A 15,986-nucleotide genomic window follows, 5' to 3' on the forward strand; every position below is an offset into this window, starting at 1 on the left:
TAACATATCACCTTACATATCACCTTACATATACACCTAACATATACACCTAACATATCAGTTAACATATCACCTTACACCTTACATATCACCTAGCACAGCCTCTTGCATTTTTATCTGTGTGGTCATCCAAAGTGGGAAATAGCAGGAGCCCATACACTCAAAAAAATATCAATTTTTACATGAAGTTTTGCCATTATCTTTTCCATAATATCTTTTTTGCCTGTGTTGAAGGGTGGGAGGCAAAGGCTTGAGCCAGGACAGAGTTATAATTTTCCTTGAAACCAGTAAAATAATCTGTAGTAATTGCACTGTCCTTTTTCCAATATTTCCTCCTGGGGTCAAACCCAATATATAATACAGTGGGTTCAGCGGTAATATAAATTTGAAATTTTTTTGAATATCTGTCTGAACTCCTTGCCAAAATGAAATCAACAATGGACAATCCCAAAAAATATGAGTGTGGTCCCCAGTCTGATTACAGTTCCTCCAGCATAGATTTGTAGCATTTTTGTCATATTTTGATATACTAAAGGGTGTTCTGAAGAATCTCATTTTTAATTTCCAGTCAAATTTCTTCCACCCTGGACTGTGGGTGATCTTATAACCTGTTTTACAAACTTCCTCCCATTCCCCATCTTCAATAACAATATTAATTTCTAGTTCCCATTTTTGCTTTATATCTATAGAATTGTCAGAGAAATGCATCTGTAAATGTCTATATATATATTAGATATAATCTTTCCTCGTACTATTTTCCTCTACACATTTTATAATAAATGTCTCTAAAGGTAATGAATTTAGTTTCAAAGTAGGCCATTCTTTGTGTGATAAAAGGTAATCCCTTAATTGTAAATACCGGTAGAAATCTTTATAGCATAATCCATATTTGTCTTGTAACTGCTTGAATGACTTAAGAGTTTCTCCATTGAATAACTGATTATGTCTAATTAATCCTTTCTCTGCTCATCTCCGATACCCCGCATCCAGTTTGTTTGGGTAATCTTGGTTATTTTCATTATATGTGATATTGTTAAAGGTGCTCCTATTTTTCTCCTCACCAGAGACCAAACCCTATGTGTACAGATAATCCACTCGTTTTCAATTTTTAAGTCTTTCCATTTCTTTCCTTCCATAAATGGAATTGTTTCAAGAGATACCAACAGGCAAGCATTGTTCTCCAGACCAATCCTCATCCTGAACAAGCCATTCTACTACGTACTGAATTTGTGCTGCCCAGTAGTACAAATTGAAACTAGGCATACTAAGACCACCTTTTTCTCTTGGGCTTAGTAGTAATTTCTGTCTAATTCTTGGTTTTCAAAGATAACCAAGTAAGGTTATTAATGATTTTATCCAAAATTTTAAAAGTGGAGAACGATATCCAAATAGGGAGTGCCTGAAAAAGATATATCAATCGATATATCGATCAATTGATTTTATTTGTGCGATTAATCCGCCATAATTTCCATTAAATAGTTGTGAGGTTTGTTGTATAATCATCACGCCTAAGTATTTAAATCCCCTCTTGGACCAATTGAAAGTGACCTCTTTATTTAAATCTGTTGGCCAATCTCCCATCAACATCATAGTCTCTGACTTAGTTTCATTGATTTTATAGCCTGATACTTCTCTGAAGTCTTTCAGACCAGTCATAAGCATAAGAATTGAGCTCAGAAGGTTAGAAATATATAAAATAATGTGATCCGCATATAATTAGATTGTATGGGTCAGTTCTCCTACTGTTACACCATGAATCCTATAGTCTGTTTGTATGCTTTCTGCCAGGGCCTCAAACAGTAGAGGGGAGAGAGAACATCCCTGTCTGGTTCCCCTTTTTAAACCAAAGTTCTTCAGAAAGTATCCATTCACCCGTACTGTGGACATGGATCCAGAATACAGGACACTGATCCAAGTGATAAAATCTCTATGAAAATCCATTTTTTATTGCGTGTGCTTCAGGTACTGCCAATCTACCCTATCAAATGCCTTCTCAGCATCAAGGCTAAGAAGCATTGAGGGATCCTGTTTTTGTTTTGCCACAGATCTCGTTTAAGGTTCTTCTAATATTATTTATCCCTAAGCGCCCCGTTATAAACCCTGTTTGGTCTCATGGACAAGTTTAGGTATCTGGGTTACATCTGTTCAGTGTGGCGATGGGGCCTGAGTTCCACGTTGAGACATTGTCTTCAGGTACAATCCCTTTTTGGGAAGTGGATTATGGGCTCCTAAGCTCACGTTGTCGAAAACAACTGTACAAAGACGTACCACTGGGTGTGGTAAATGTTTATAAAAAGAAGCAGCCCCGAGAGGAACGGGGGATTTCACTGATTGGGCCAGAAGTCTCGATTCGGCACAGACTCTGTTATTTTGAATAAACTCTTACTGTTCAAGAATAACTTATGTCTGTAAAGTCATTTCTTTGATCATTACATTGCTGCTGTAATCATGAAGACCCAGAAGAACGTCCACCATTTGAAGACACTTCAAAGTCTATGAACGTCAGGATAACACCTTCATAAGGTTTCTGAGACAAGGGCATAATCCCGCGAAGGTTTTATTTTGAAAGTATCAACCGGAAGTTATCTTTGACTGCTCATTGCAGCAAGATGGCGACATCCATGAGGAGGACGCTTGTGTCCCTTCGCAGTGTTACATGTAGCAGTTTGAAGGTACTGCGTCGTTTGCTAAGTTATTACATTTATATAATTACCACGGTGAGGAGGAAATGTTTTCGTTTATCTTATTATGAGCTTGTTTCTCTGAATATAATCCTGACTGGAGGCAGCTTGAATAGCGTTTTCTGTCAGGACGTGAATGTCACAAATACGAATAAAACTTTATACGGAAAATGAAATTTGCATTGTTCGAACAAGATAGATACCGTTAAATTGGAAAAACGATAATCAATCTTAACTGTGAAATTAAAAGTAGGCTAAAAACTTTAAACAAACTGAAGTAATCCTCAATAACCACCTGTCCAACAGCGTCTCTAAAGGTTCAAACTGTTGAACATCTGGAATATTAGCTTTCTTTCCTCTGAGTGTAGGTTCATACATCTGTTTGCACACACTTTTTGTGGTTAAACACTTATCTGTCCTCCCTTTGTCAGAGTGCTCAGGTGCCTTTGGACGTGAGACATCCTGTCCCACTTTACTTGCCAGTCCGAACCAAGAAGAGGTACTTTATCCCTCCTGCAGTGAACATAAAGGGGAAGAAGGAAGAAAACCCAGAACTTAAGGCTCGAGCGGCAGGTGTCGTTATTCGGCAGCAGTACTTGGAGAGGCCCATTAATATTGCCTGCACAGGTAAAATGTGTTGACGTGTCTGAATAATCTGACTGCTGATGTGGAGATTCCACAGTTTCAACCAGAGATGCTGTTTTGGATGTCATATAATATTATTGTATATTTAGACAACAGTAGTGCTAAAAAACATAGTAAGTCTGTGTGTGGAACTTGTAAAATCAGCAGTTTTAGATTGACACCATTTATGCAGAAACATTTACATGGAGGACAGTGCACAATGAGCTAACAGTTGTGTCCTGTTGTTTTCATCAGCGGGAGTATTTGACCCTTACATCCCACCAGAAGGAGATTCTCGTCTCTCTACTCTGTCTAAAGAGGGCCTGAGACAACGAACCGAACAGATCCGACAGAGCGCCGCCTCACAGCTGGCGTAAGATGTGTTGTTCTCTTCTCATTTCGGTTAAGTGCTGATGCTTTACTAGTTTATCAAATGTTGACATTTAAAGGAAAAGGGATTTAAGTGTCACTGAGAGAACTCACACGTCTTTATACCCACCTTATTACACTGTTTTGTTGAATTGAATTCAAAACATTTGGAGAAGATTATTAAAATGAACCATTTTTGTCTCGTTTCAGGATTCGTAAAATCAAAGAGCATGACTCGGAGTTCACTACAAAGACTTTTGCAGAACAAGCTCAAGAAATCTTCATTGAAGCTCACAACTCCCTGACACAGTAAGAAAAATCAATCCTGCGTCACTTCGCTTCATTCAGATGGCTGAATTATTCTCAGACAGGCAGAGAGGGACTGAGTGTACTACACCGAGGCATTTCTTATGCAGAGCCTTGGAAAAGTATTCAACCCTTCTAGTAATATTTGTATTGTGCAGCCTTATAGCATAGAATTTAATTAGATTGTTTATTTGATTAAAAGCAATAGTTACACAAAAATACTTCAAATTAATGAAGTTAAACAAACAACTTGTTTTAAATAATGAAAATAAATGTATAAAATGGTAAAATAGTATGTTTGTCCTGCTGGAACCTTTGTCCTAGTTTCAAATCTCTGGAAGACTGTATTCTCTGTATTTTTGCTCCATCCATTTTTCCTTTAAGTCTGACCAAGTTCCCAGTCCCTGCTGATGAAAACCATCCCCACAGCACGATGCTGCCACCACTCTGCTTCACTGTAGGGATGGTGTTTTCAGCATAATGAGAAATGGTAGATCTGCCCCAAACATGGTCTAAAAATTCTATATTAGTCTCATCTGACCACAGCATCTTTTTCAGCATGTTCAGGAAATCTGCAGTATGTTTTTTAACAAATTCCAATCTACCTTATTTCTTCCTTGAAACAATCTTTCATGAAGTCCAGCTCTGTGCAGGTCTTCTGGATAGATCCTCCTTTTTCTGCAGAAGAGCTGCAGCTCCACCAGGGTTGTCTTTGTTATCTAGTTTTAGAACCCAACCCAGATCTCTGTTTCCACAACTTTGTCTCTGACTTGTGTGGAGAGTTACTTGGTCTTCATGCTGCCTCTTACTACTTAAAAGTGTTGGATTGGTGTGATTTTGAGGGCTGTTACTGCAGGTATTTAACAGGTTTAGATCGTTTGGCTCCGAGATTGCTCACATGTGGACTTTATTTAATTAATTATGCGACTTCTGAAGGTGAAGGTTTGAGCTTCAAAGCAAAGGGGCTGAGTGCATAATGTACCACTTCTTAGTTTTATATGTTTTTTAAAAAACATCTTAAAACATTTTTTCCCCGATGTAACTTAATCAATCTTGTGTTTTTGGAGAATTATAACTTTTAATGAAATTAAAAATCCAATTAAATTCCAGGTTGTGTGGCAACAAAATAAAAAGATTACTAACAGGGGTGAATACTTTTGCAAGTCTCTGTAGAAATGAGAGATGGACTTGTGCTGTCCTCAGCTCCTCATAATTGTCAATAAAAAATGAGACCACTGATGAGTAATTTATGAAGTTCTATTTTGGGGTAATCTGCACAATTACCTCATTAGCCTGCGGCTAAAATGTTTGTTTCTGTTTATCACCATGAGGCTCAGAATCACCAGTTTTAGCAGCAGAATATGTTGTTTGTGTTGCTGCTGACTTAAAGGTACAAATGTAGGATTACATATACTTTATATTAGAACTTCATATTAGAAGCATTCCTCGGTTTTAATTTTATGTTTTCACTCAGTGTCACTTTACCCTGTTGAATGCTTCCTGTAGGAATTAGTTTTATTGTGATAAACTTGTTAAAAATGTGTTTTAGAGTAACTGTGACCTGTTTAGTTGGAAAGAAGTTAAATAAAAATGATTTGTTTCATTGTTTAATTTTTTGTTTTAGTAATTTTTTTTCAGATATTTAATTGTTTTTTGTCAGTTTAAATTCATCTGTTTTAAACAAAACACAAAACAAATGTTCAGGGTTAAAACATTTATTTATATATATAAATGCTTTATATATATATATATATATATATATATATATATATATATATATATATATGTCTGTAGAGAATAATCTTGACATCTGCTGCTTGTTTTGCAGATTCAACAAGGAGAGGCTTCACTCCCTGGTTACAGAGAGGTGTTATCCTGTAAGTTTTCACTCTGAAAATTGCCAAGTTTTTTTGGTTTTATCAAACCCTCGGTTCTCTGTCTTCACGCCTGCCATTGTTCCACTGTGCTGTATTCAGGAGATGACAAGGGGCAATCGTTACAAGACCATCCGCTGGACTTTTGTTGAGTCTTTGGAACCGCCCAGAGTGGTACACGCTCGCTGCCCCGATATGGTCACCAAAGGCAACCTATATGGGCAGGTGACGGTTCGGATGCACTCAAAACAGGTGAGACATATAAATAAATAAATAAATATTGGAACTAATTGAAAGAAGAAGCAGAAAGCAGTTCATCAAAGTGTTGATCACTGGATGAACCCTGTTTTACGACTGTTTGGTTTGCAGACTCTGGCCATCTATGACCGCTTTGGGAGGCTGATGCTGGGCAGCGAGGAGCAGCCAAAGGATATCTTGGAGTACTTGGTCATAGAGCGGCACCTTATCAACCCCTACGGCAGGTGGAGGTTACATGGGAAAATTGTTCCATCCTGGGCACCTGCCAAAGACCCAATTATTCAGGTGATCCCCTACTATGCAGCACAGGCAGCATTGATCTAATAGTCAGGAAAAAGGCAGACTCAAGACTCTTGAATAACCAAATAAAAACTTTTATTACCTGGCCAGTGTTTAGTTATTTTTTAAGGACAACAAACAAATTTGCTAATGATGGTCAGGTCCTTAAAGCTTTCTCAGTAAATACAGTCATGGTAAAAAGAAAGTACACTGTTGGTGTGGAGCCACTCTGAGCAGCTCTTAAACTTCTTCTTTTTCTTTCAACTGTTCCCTTTTCAGGGGTCACCACAGCGAGTCATCCTCCTCCATCTAACTCTGTCCTCTGTCCTCACTCCAACTACCTCCATGTCCTCTCTAACTGCATCCATATATCTCCTCTTTGTCCTTTTCCTGGCAGCTGCGTCTCTAACATCCTTCTACCAACTGTCCCTCCTCTGCACATGTCCAAACCATCTCAGTCTGGCCTCTCTAACTTTATCTCCCAGTTGTTCAGCCTGTGCTGTACCTCTGAAGACCTCATTCCTAATCCTGTCCATCCTTGTCCCTCCCAAGGAGAACCTCAACATCTTCAGCTCTGCCTCTTCCAGTTCTGTCTCCTGTCTTTTTGTCAGTCCCGCTGTCTCCAAACCATACAGCATAGCTGCTCTCACCACTGTCTTGTAAACCTTTTCTTTGACCTTTGCTGTCACCCTTTTGTCACAAATCATTCCTGAAACTTTTCTCCATCCACTCCATCCTGCCTGAACTCTCTTCTTCACCTCTTTACCACACTCCCTGTTTTCCTGGACAGTCGACCCTAGTACTTGAAGTCCAGCACCTTTGTAACCTCTGCTTCTTGTAGCCTCACTGTTCCACCTGCCTCCCTCTCATTCACACTCATGTACTCTGTCATGCTACAGTTGACTTAACTAAATCTGAGATTTTAAGAAGTTCTGGTGTTGTCAGTATGACTGTTAGTTATTTTTTTTACTTTCAGAAATGATCACATCATTTAAAAAGATAATTATTTGTGGTTTTAAATTGAGCAAATACTATGTCAGAGAAGAACAAAATACTGTCAGAGTGCTTTTGTTGATGAATTGGCAGAAGGAAACATCTCCCTGTTGCTAAAGATAAACAGAAGGTCCCACCACAGGGTTTCAGTCAGGTTGAAGTCTGGACTTTGACTGGACCACTGCAACACCTTGATCCTGTTTTTTCTAGATGTTTTATTGTAGGTTAGCTGCTGTGTTTTGGATCATTTTGTTGAATTTTTTAGGACGTCCACTTCTGGGAAGATTGGCAGCTGTCTTAAATGTTTTCCACTTGTGAAAAATCTTTCTCTCTGTGGAAGGATGGGCTTCCAATAATTTAGAAATGACCTTTGACCCTTCATAGATTGATGGGCAGCAACTGTTGCTTCTTTAACCTCATTGCTGACGTCTTTCCTTCTTGGCGTTGTGTTAACACACACCTCTATGCTCTAGAGTAGAAAGTCAAATTTGTCATTTTAAGAATCTACAAAACAAAGATTTTTTATCATTGCCTGATCCAAAAACCTTAAAGTGAACCAGGGCATACATTGTTTTGACTTTAGCTGTATGTGCTGCATTGGTTGTGATCAGATAAGTTATTTTCTCACAAAGACATTTCTGTGTAAACCTTTGTTTTTCAGGGCAGTAAAAATATAGTTTTAATAAATTGTGAGAAATCTTGTTGGATACCCTCCACATATATCCTATAAAATAATATGAGTGAACATACAGAACTGAAGAAAAACCTTTGCTGATTAAATAATTTGTTTATAGTGTATCTGATGCAAATTGCCTCAGTGTAAATGTGTTAAAAATATATTTCACTCAGTGATAAACTAAACCCAACTGAGTTTTAAGAACCTGAAGGTCATTTTTTGTGTCGGCACATAACATGGTTTGTATGAATCACTGCAGAAATCTTGTACACAGTCATCATGTCAGTGAGTCAGTCCCTGCTGTGTTTTAGAGATATATTCCTGACAGATGGAGCAGTTCTGTTGCCTGGAACATCTTCTTGCTGGAGAAACCCACCCATCATCAGCAGAGCTCTGCAAATTGGGTTGTTTGCACTAACTAACATCAAATATCAGACTAATAGAGGTTAACAGAGGTCTGGTATATCACATTCTTTCTCAAGCCCCTGTTTTATAGTCAGCTGTTTCACAATAAAAGCTTTGTCTTTGCATTCTTGGCATTTAAAAGGGAAAAAAAAATCAAGAAATGTTTGGAACCAGGACTCCAGGTTTTCCAGCAGATGTAGCAAAAAGATCTGTGATTCACTTCACTCATTTATGGTTTTATTATTGCGCCAGGTGTCTGTCTGAAATGATTCGTCAGAATTATATCACACAAATCTGTTACATTTCCGTCATGTATATATGGTAAAGCACTTTTTTTCCCCTCACTTCTCCAGACGGTCGCCATTCCTGGTCCAAAGCTGAAGCCATGGGAAGATTTGGAAAGCCTCAACTATGAAGTTCCCAAACCAGCAGCAGTTCAGTGGTATAAGTAGGCCACCAGGGGGCGGTGTTTGTCTGAGGCTGTTGTGTTTGACCAAGAAACCAGACTTCTGTTAGCTGAATTTTACTATTGGAAAAACTCTTCTGAAGTTTGAGACCCTCAGAACAGCTAAGCTTTTGCTGCATTTTGATGCCTCTTTAGCAACAGTAATATTTAAGTCTCTTCTGATTGCTACAATATTTTTTACTCATTTTTGTTTTTCAAATTAGCCAAAATTAACCAGTAATAATAATAGTTATTATTATTATGTACATGAAAGAAATAAAAGAACAGATCTACAGAAACAAACTAGTTTATTTCTGAATGTGTGATGACCTCAACATTTACCAAAAATAGTTGACTTAATATCCTGCTTTTCTTTACATCATTACATGTCAGAAAATCAAGGGCCTTGTCTTAACAACTTACTTCTTTTATGTATAAAAACACAAACATGCAACAATGCTTACAAAACGATGCCGCCACACAGACAAAAAAAATTCTGCCATATTTGACAGTGGCTTCACAAAGTTATATTGCTTTCAGAAAACAAGGGAAAAATTTGACAAAGTATAAATGCTTCAGAACACGTTTGAAATTTGCATTTATGTCAAATTGTAACAGAAGTCCCACTCTTAGTGTATGAAAACATTAAAATAGAAAGAAATAGAAAGATAATAACATGATATTTCCAACTGTTCTGCAATTAGATGTCTCTGTTTTCTTTAATAAAGCTGTTACTGGATTCATACAGAAGCATTTCACTATTTCACTTTACAAAAAAACCCAACATATTATTGCAGTGCCATTTGCATTACTTAAAAAAAAAAAGAAATATTGTTTGCATAAAGAATCTGAAATGTGTATTTCTTAAAACGGAAAAACATTTTTTTCATTTGGACTGAATCAAATATCTGAGTATTCAGTCAGTAAATCTGACATTAAGAGGGAATAAAACATTCAGAGGCCTCGGGAAGCAGGACAGGAAGCAGAACCTTGAAGTCGGGTTCTGCCGTCAGCAGGATCGTCTCTGATGGCGGGGTGAAGGTGAGGAGCATGCACGTGGTGTCCCTTTATAATAGTTTTTGAACACTGATCATCTTTAGGTTTTTCATAAAAAGCTTCAGGTTTTAGGAATGTTTTAAAGACTAGTGGCTTTTCAATTCTTTGTTTAATGAGTACCTTATGAATACAGTAAATGGGGAAGCTTAGTTTTTGTTTTAAATACATTTAAAAATGAACTTGACATCCATATTGACACTTTGTTCTAAAGATGGTAAGATCTTAGAGAAATTAGAGTTTAAAGTATAGAATTCCTTCATCATATTTAGTAAGAACTGCAGATTAAGTTAGATTGTTGATGATCCTCCCTATGGGCATACAATACAAGGAATGTATAACTTTTCATCTAAAAACATACAAAGACAAAATAAATTTGTAATTTAAAATGGGAAATAGAAGCAGTAGGGGAAAAAATGTTTTTTTTACTAGCCTTAGATGTCCTTCCATCATTCAACATGTCTGGATTTGTTTTGGCTAGATTGAGGAGAATTTTAACAAGTATGCTAAAGGTGCTTAAGTAAAAAACAGCAAATCTATTTGCAAAATCTATTAGTCCAGCTCACCAAGTCCTTACAGGGAGTTTAATAGTCAGGGCCATGGCTTCACTTGATTGTCAAACTTGAAACAGTACCCTTTTTCGATTTGTCTTAATAGTTGATATCTGTCTTAAGTGTGTGTGTGTGTTTACAATCTATAGGGATGTTGTTCTTTAGATTAGCCCATGTTCCATATATAGTTCAGTTCTCCACACTTCCTTGTTACTGTCACCCTCAAACCAGCAGGAAGGTTGTACAGAGTTCACATTCCCCTTGATATTCCAGGGGAGGCTGAAAGTGAACTGGTTAAGTTTGGATCACAAGTCAGGTGGGAATACGAGAGCCTCAGCAGCACACTCTGCATCATCTTCCTCATCTTCCTCTGGAATGTTCTCAGGCTCCCATGTGAAGACATCTGAGGCACTGTCTGTAAATGAGCCCGATGCACTCCGTATGATCTCCCACGGACACAAAGCATCACGACGGCCCAACGCTAAGCTTGATTTAGCCTCATCTGTCTGCTCTGTGCTCACGTCTCCCAGAGTCTCATTTACTGAAAGTGGCCTCTGGATTTCTGAGACCTCATCTATGTTGCTGTTTGGAGCAAAAACCTTTTTTGCTCCATGTGAGTCACTTTTTCTGCCATCTTCTGGTTCTTTGCTATCAAGAGGACAGGCATTTTCTCTAATGTCATCTTGTTCTTTTGCATCTTTCTTGTCTACCGTTTCCCATGGACAAACATCTGCCCGACTACTGTCCTTCTTTTTGAGCATTTTTGGGTCCTCTGTCTCCCATGGACAAACATCATCGTTGATGCTATCTTGTTTTTTTGTAACATCTGTCAAAGCACTGTCTTTCTTTTTGAGGATTCTTGGTTTGTCTGTCTCCCATGGACAAACAGTTGCCAAAGCACTCTCTTTTTTTTCAAGAGGTTTTGGTTCTTCAGTCTCCCACGGACAAACATCTGTCAAAGCACTATCTTTCTTTTTGAGAGGTTTTGATTCTTTAGTGTCCCATGGACAAACATTTGCCTGACTGCTGTCTTGCTTTTTGAAAACGTTTGGTTCCTTGGTCTCCCTTGAGCAGACATCTGTCTGAGCATTGTCTTGCTCTTTTAAAACGTTTGTGGTGCCAAATTCAGATGGTTTTGATTCTTTAATATGAAGTAGCTCTGACACTTTTGTCTCCCATGGGCAAACATTTCCCCAAGCTGTGTCTTGCTTCACACAGCTTTCTGATTTTTGGGGTGTCTTTGGAATTGCTGATTTTGGTTCCTCACTCTCCCATGAACAAATGTCTGATGGTTGTTTTAGCTTGCGTGACACAATGTTGGTAGCTGCATTTTGTTCGGGGAGCTCAGTTTCCCAGGGACACACATTTACTCTAGCTTTTTTTCTCTCTTCAGCTTGTATGGATGTAGCTTTTGTCGACACATTTTGATTTCTAGTTTCCCAGGGACAAATGTCTACATTAGCTGTCATTTCTGATGTTAAGACTGTGTTTGCAGTTTCTTTGCTACCTTCTTCCCATGGAATAATATCTTCCATGGTTTTAGGTGGATCAGGAAAATCCCATGGACAGCTTTCAACTGCCTTGACCAGCTGCTCACTCTGATTTAGGGCAGGAGATGTTGTATTGTGTGGTAGGTCTTTGCTTAAAACTTCACTGGATGAACCAGGATAGATGGCAGGTCTCATGACTTCCTGACAAAGAGGTACAGCCAGTGTACCTTTGGTCTCTAAAGGATTTAGGTTTTCATATACAACTTCAGCTTTGTCTTGAACATCCCATGGGCAAACATTGGCATAGTCACTGTCTTGTCTTATTGAAATTTGAGGAGTTTCTGCAGCTTCCCAAGGGCATGCATCCTCTACATGCTTCATAAATTGTTGAATCTGTGGATCTTTTAACAGGATGGTTGGCGAAGTGGCAGAATTATCCTGCGATTCCCATGGACACACTTCACCCCGACCAATTTCTTGTCCTTTCAGATTCCCTTGTTCTTGTGATTCCCATGGACAAACATTGGATCGTTCTGATACCTGCAATTCCTGGGAGCAAAAGCCTGCTTTGATGCTCTGTTCCTTTCTTGGTCCTTCTCCTTGTTGTGTAAAACCACCCCCATCCCAAGGACAGACATCTGTGTAAGTGACATTACAGGCAGCTCTAATTCGATTACTCCCCCTTCTACGAGTTGAAGGAGTTCTGGAGCTGCTAGAGGTCTCCCAAGAACTTACACTACTACGTTTGCTGCTCTGTCTTGATAAAAATGCATGTTCACAGTTGCCATCTTTTTGTGTATCATCAGTATTGCCTGGATAAATGGCAGATTTTACAATGACAAGCCTTCGTGGGCTTCTGTCCGAAGAATCAGTAGAAGAGAGTCTGACTGCATTCTGCTTCACAAGGCAAGGTTTACCATCCGTGGTTGACATACTTGTTTTCTGAAGTGATCTTATTTCTATACTTGGTCGTCTACTAGATGTCCCAGACTTTGGTGTTGTGGACATACTTTCCTGGCTTTTTTGTGAACCAGAATCTTCTCTATTTAAATTTTCATCTTTGGACCTGCTGCTATCCACGGATGCCATAAATGATTTTACATACAACCACCTATTAGTAGTGGTGCGGAAGGAGAAGACGCGCTGATCCTTTGCCACCTTTGGTCTTGGAGAGCCTGGTGCACTTGCAGACACTGTAACAGGTGCTTTTGAGGACAAGCTGGCAGCTTGTGGTCCTTTTTCCACTAAAGGAGTCTTTTCCATCATAGGTAAATGGTCCCAGGGACAGACAAGTGCTTGTGGGGAAGGTGGGCCTTTTTCTTCACCATCCTTAGAACTTGCATATGTGACATGCTTCTGGTTCTTTTCCCCTGGCTGTTCTGGTTCCACTTCCCAAGGACAGATCGCAGCCTTGTCAAACGACTCAGATTGAAGAGCACTTCTAGTCTGGTCACTGATGGAAATACTCTGCCTGGACCGCATTGTGCTTGACCTGGATATTTTTGGTATGTTCTCAATAGAATGGGTGGTAGATGAGCTAAGGCTCCAGGATTTGTGAAGCCTTGTGTGATCTGGATGCAGGAGATTGGTATCAATTGTCAAATTGTGAGCACTGGCTGACTTACACACCTCTGGTGGAATGTCTAAGGAGTCTGTCTCAGATCGCTGGGAGGACCTCTTCACAGAATTGGCCTTCAATGTGAACTCACGAAATGAAGAGCCTCTTCCTCTAACATAGTGATGATCACTTTGGGACTTGCGTATGGATGGTGATGGTGATTTTATTGAACTTCGGTAACTAATACTTATGGTATCTGGGGACCTCCGAAAAGAGTCACAGTGACTTTCACATCTGCTGCGGAAAGATCCATCTCTCTCTTCACGACTGCACTGCCGGCTCACACTTTCTGGGAACTCAGCGATGCGTTTTATAAGGGATCTCCCCAACGCACATCGAGAACTGCGCTTCTTTGACAGATGAGGGTTGTTTACTGTCATCTTCTTTGTCTTGTGCACCTCTAACTGAGCATATAACTTCTTTAGTTCATCCTGGTACACATGAAAAAAAAACAGCAGGGAAACGATGACAGGATTGAGCAGTGAGTTGATATGACAAAGATAAAAATATGGTGAAAGCTACAAGTCAAAAGGTGGAAAACATTTTCATGTCAGGACAAATCAGGATAAGAAAAGAAATCAATTTTCTTTTACAGATATTGTAAATTATGTCCCAATTTAAATTGATAACTGTTAAAGGGGAGAAGAGAATTTACCCGGAAATCATCTGGATCCATGCTGTGCTCACTCCAAGCAGAGCGGAAGCTGCTATTGAGGCACGAAGCAGAACGTCGCAGATCCACTTCATCTTCATACACCTCTGCTGCTACCTCCTCTCTCACAGGTTTAGAGGCATGGATGAACTGTAGAACACATCCAAACTACTCTTTTTAGTAATTACTATTACATGAGTAATTACTAAATATTTACTTATGCAAGTACATGAGAATGTATTTGCATGAGTAATTACAACTCATAGTGTAAACATTTTAGTTTTCTTTCTTTCTTTTTTTTATTTGTAGTTCTGTTGATCTTCCTGTAAATCTATCTATAAATGTGCCTAGATTGGTGTGAATTCAAGCAAACATTTATGAGTCTTTTTTGGCCACAATGAGAAAAAAAACAAACAATAGCTGATTTTATTATACACTACAGCTTCAAAGAATAAAGAGCAAACAGGTGACAGCTATCATTGTTAGTGTATTTTTATAATATAATTTTTATAATTGCATGTACCTACCTACCTACCTACCTACCAATAATATTTTTGCCCGTGTCTACGTGTGTGTGTGTGTGTGTGTGTGCATTCATTTGTCTGTACTGTTAGCAAAATATCTCAGGAACCTCTTGATGAATTTGAATGAAACTCAGAAAGTAATCATTGGATGAACACCGACAAATAACTTTTGAAATCACACCAATTCAAGATGGCTGCCACACCTAATTAACTTTTAGCCAACACAAAATTGACTTTAACAATTGAGATTTTAATCTAAAAAAAAGTCTAATTACCTTGAATACATGGCATACAAAAACTGAATACCTTTGGAACAAAGAGCAGGACTAGTGTCACCGTGATGGTTACATGGGTGTGTGTAAAGGAGAGAAGTAGCATCCAGTCAGGATGGAGAGATGGAAAGGTGAACCTGAAGGTAGAAAACATAAAAATCAGCCCAGATACTGTAAGTGTGTCCTCTCTGTGTTTCAATGCATATTATTTGCTGAAGGTGTTACTCAGGCAAAAGTGGTGAGCTTTTCTGGAATGCAAAGAGTTTTGTTACCGAAATAAATGGAACATTGAGGAGAGAAACAGCTCGTTGTGGATGGCAATGCCCATGTAGCGAGGTTCGTGGAAGGCCGAGGGGACGGGCCTGACAGTCGTCCACAGGGAGCTCCCCCAGCACAGGAACAGGAGCTCAGCTGAGGCAGGAGGAAGTATCAAACAAATGAGTGGTGATCACCAGTTCAGAAAATAAAAACATGCTTGTTATATTCATCTGACACTGGTTAAAAAACCCCCCACCACAATTCAAGATAATCTGAAAAACAGCCTATAGGAACAAGAACTGAAAGCTAACATCTTGTTTTATAATGCACAACTTTGATTTGCTGCACATTGAGGAATATCTTGGCCAGTTTGTAATGGTTCTCTGTGTAAAGTTTTGAATAATAAAATTATACCTGTTGTAAGTGGATCTTTAAATGCCCTCAGTTTAGAGAAATATAGTTTTAATCTATATGGTCTGATGAGCTAATAGCTAGACAGGACAAAACCAATTGGGTTTTCGGCCATATTAAAACAGCTTCCATTGCCAAAAAGAATGGTTCATATTTTAAAAACCTTTACACTATCTTTACATTTTCATTTCCAGTCTTTGTCGCAGCCACGATGTCAGACGGACAGAGATTGAGAGATCTGTAAATC

General features: G+C 38.8%; 2 protein-coding genes across 2 annotated transcripts in view; one reads left to right on the forward strand and one right to left on the reverse strand.

Annotated features, from left to right (window-relative positions):
• The first annotated feature begins 2,565 nt into the window (after positions 1-2,565).
• On the forward strand, positions 2,566-9,747 carry mrpl45 (mitochondrial ribosomal protein L45). Its single transcript, XM_017430487.2, has 8 exons — positions 2,566-2,672; positions 3,113-3,308; positions 3,561-3,678; positions 3,885-3,983; positions 5,809-5,857; positions 5,957-6,106; positions 6,224-6,397; positions 8,819-9,747. The coding sequence occupies exons 1-8, from the start codon at positions 2,610-2,612 to the stop codon at positions 8,915-8,917; spliced, it is 948 nt and encodes a 315-aa protein (XP_017285976.1). The 5' UTR covers positions 2,566-2,609; the 3' UTR covers positions 8,918-9,747.
• si:ch211-156l18.8 (probable G-protein coupled receptor 158) overlaps positions 9,728-15,986 on the reverse strand; it is a 38,076-nt gene continuing 31,817 nt past the window's right edge. The window contains exons 8-11 of the mRNA XM_025009168.2: positions 15,343-15,481; positions 15,105-15,207; positions 14,278-14,424; positions 9,728-14,053 (exon numbers count right to left, since the gene is read on the reverse strand). Of these exons, the coding sequence (XP_024864936.1) occupies positions 10,820-14,053; positions 14,278-14,424; positions 15,105-15,207; positions 15,343-15,481 (3,623 nt within the window). The 3' untranslated portion in view covers positions 9,728-10,819. The remainder of the gene's footprint in view (positions 14,054-14,277; positions 14,425-15,104; positions 15,208-15,342; positions 15,482-15,986) is intronic.

This window comes from Kryptolebias marmoratus, linkage group LG3, assembly GCF_001649575.2.
Source record: "Kryptolebias marmoratus isolate JLee-2015 linkage group LG3, ASM164957v2, whole genome shotgun sequence".
Lineage (NCBI taxonomy): Eukaryota > Metazoa > Chordata > Actinopteri > Cyprinodontiformes > Rivulidae > Kryptolebias > Kryptolebias marmoratus.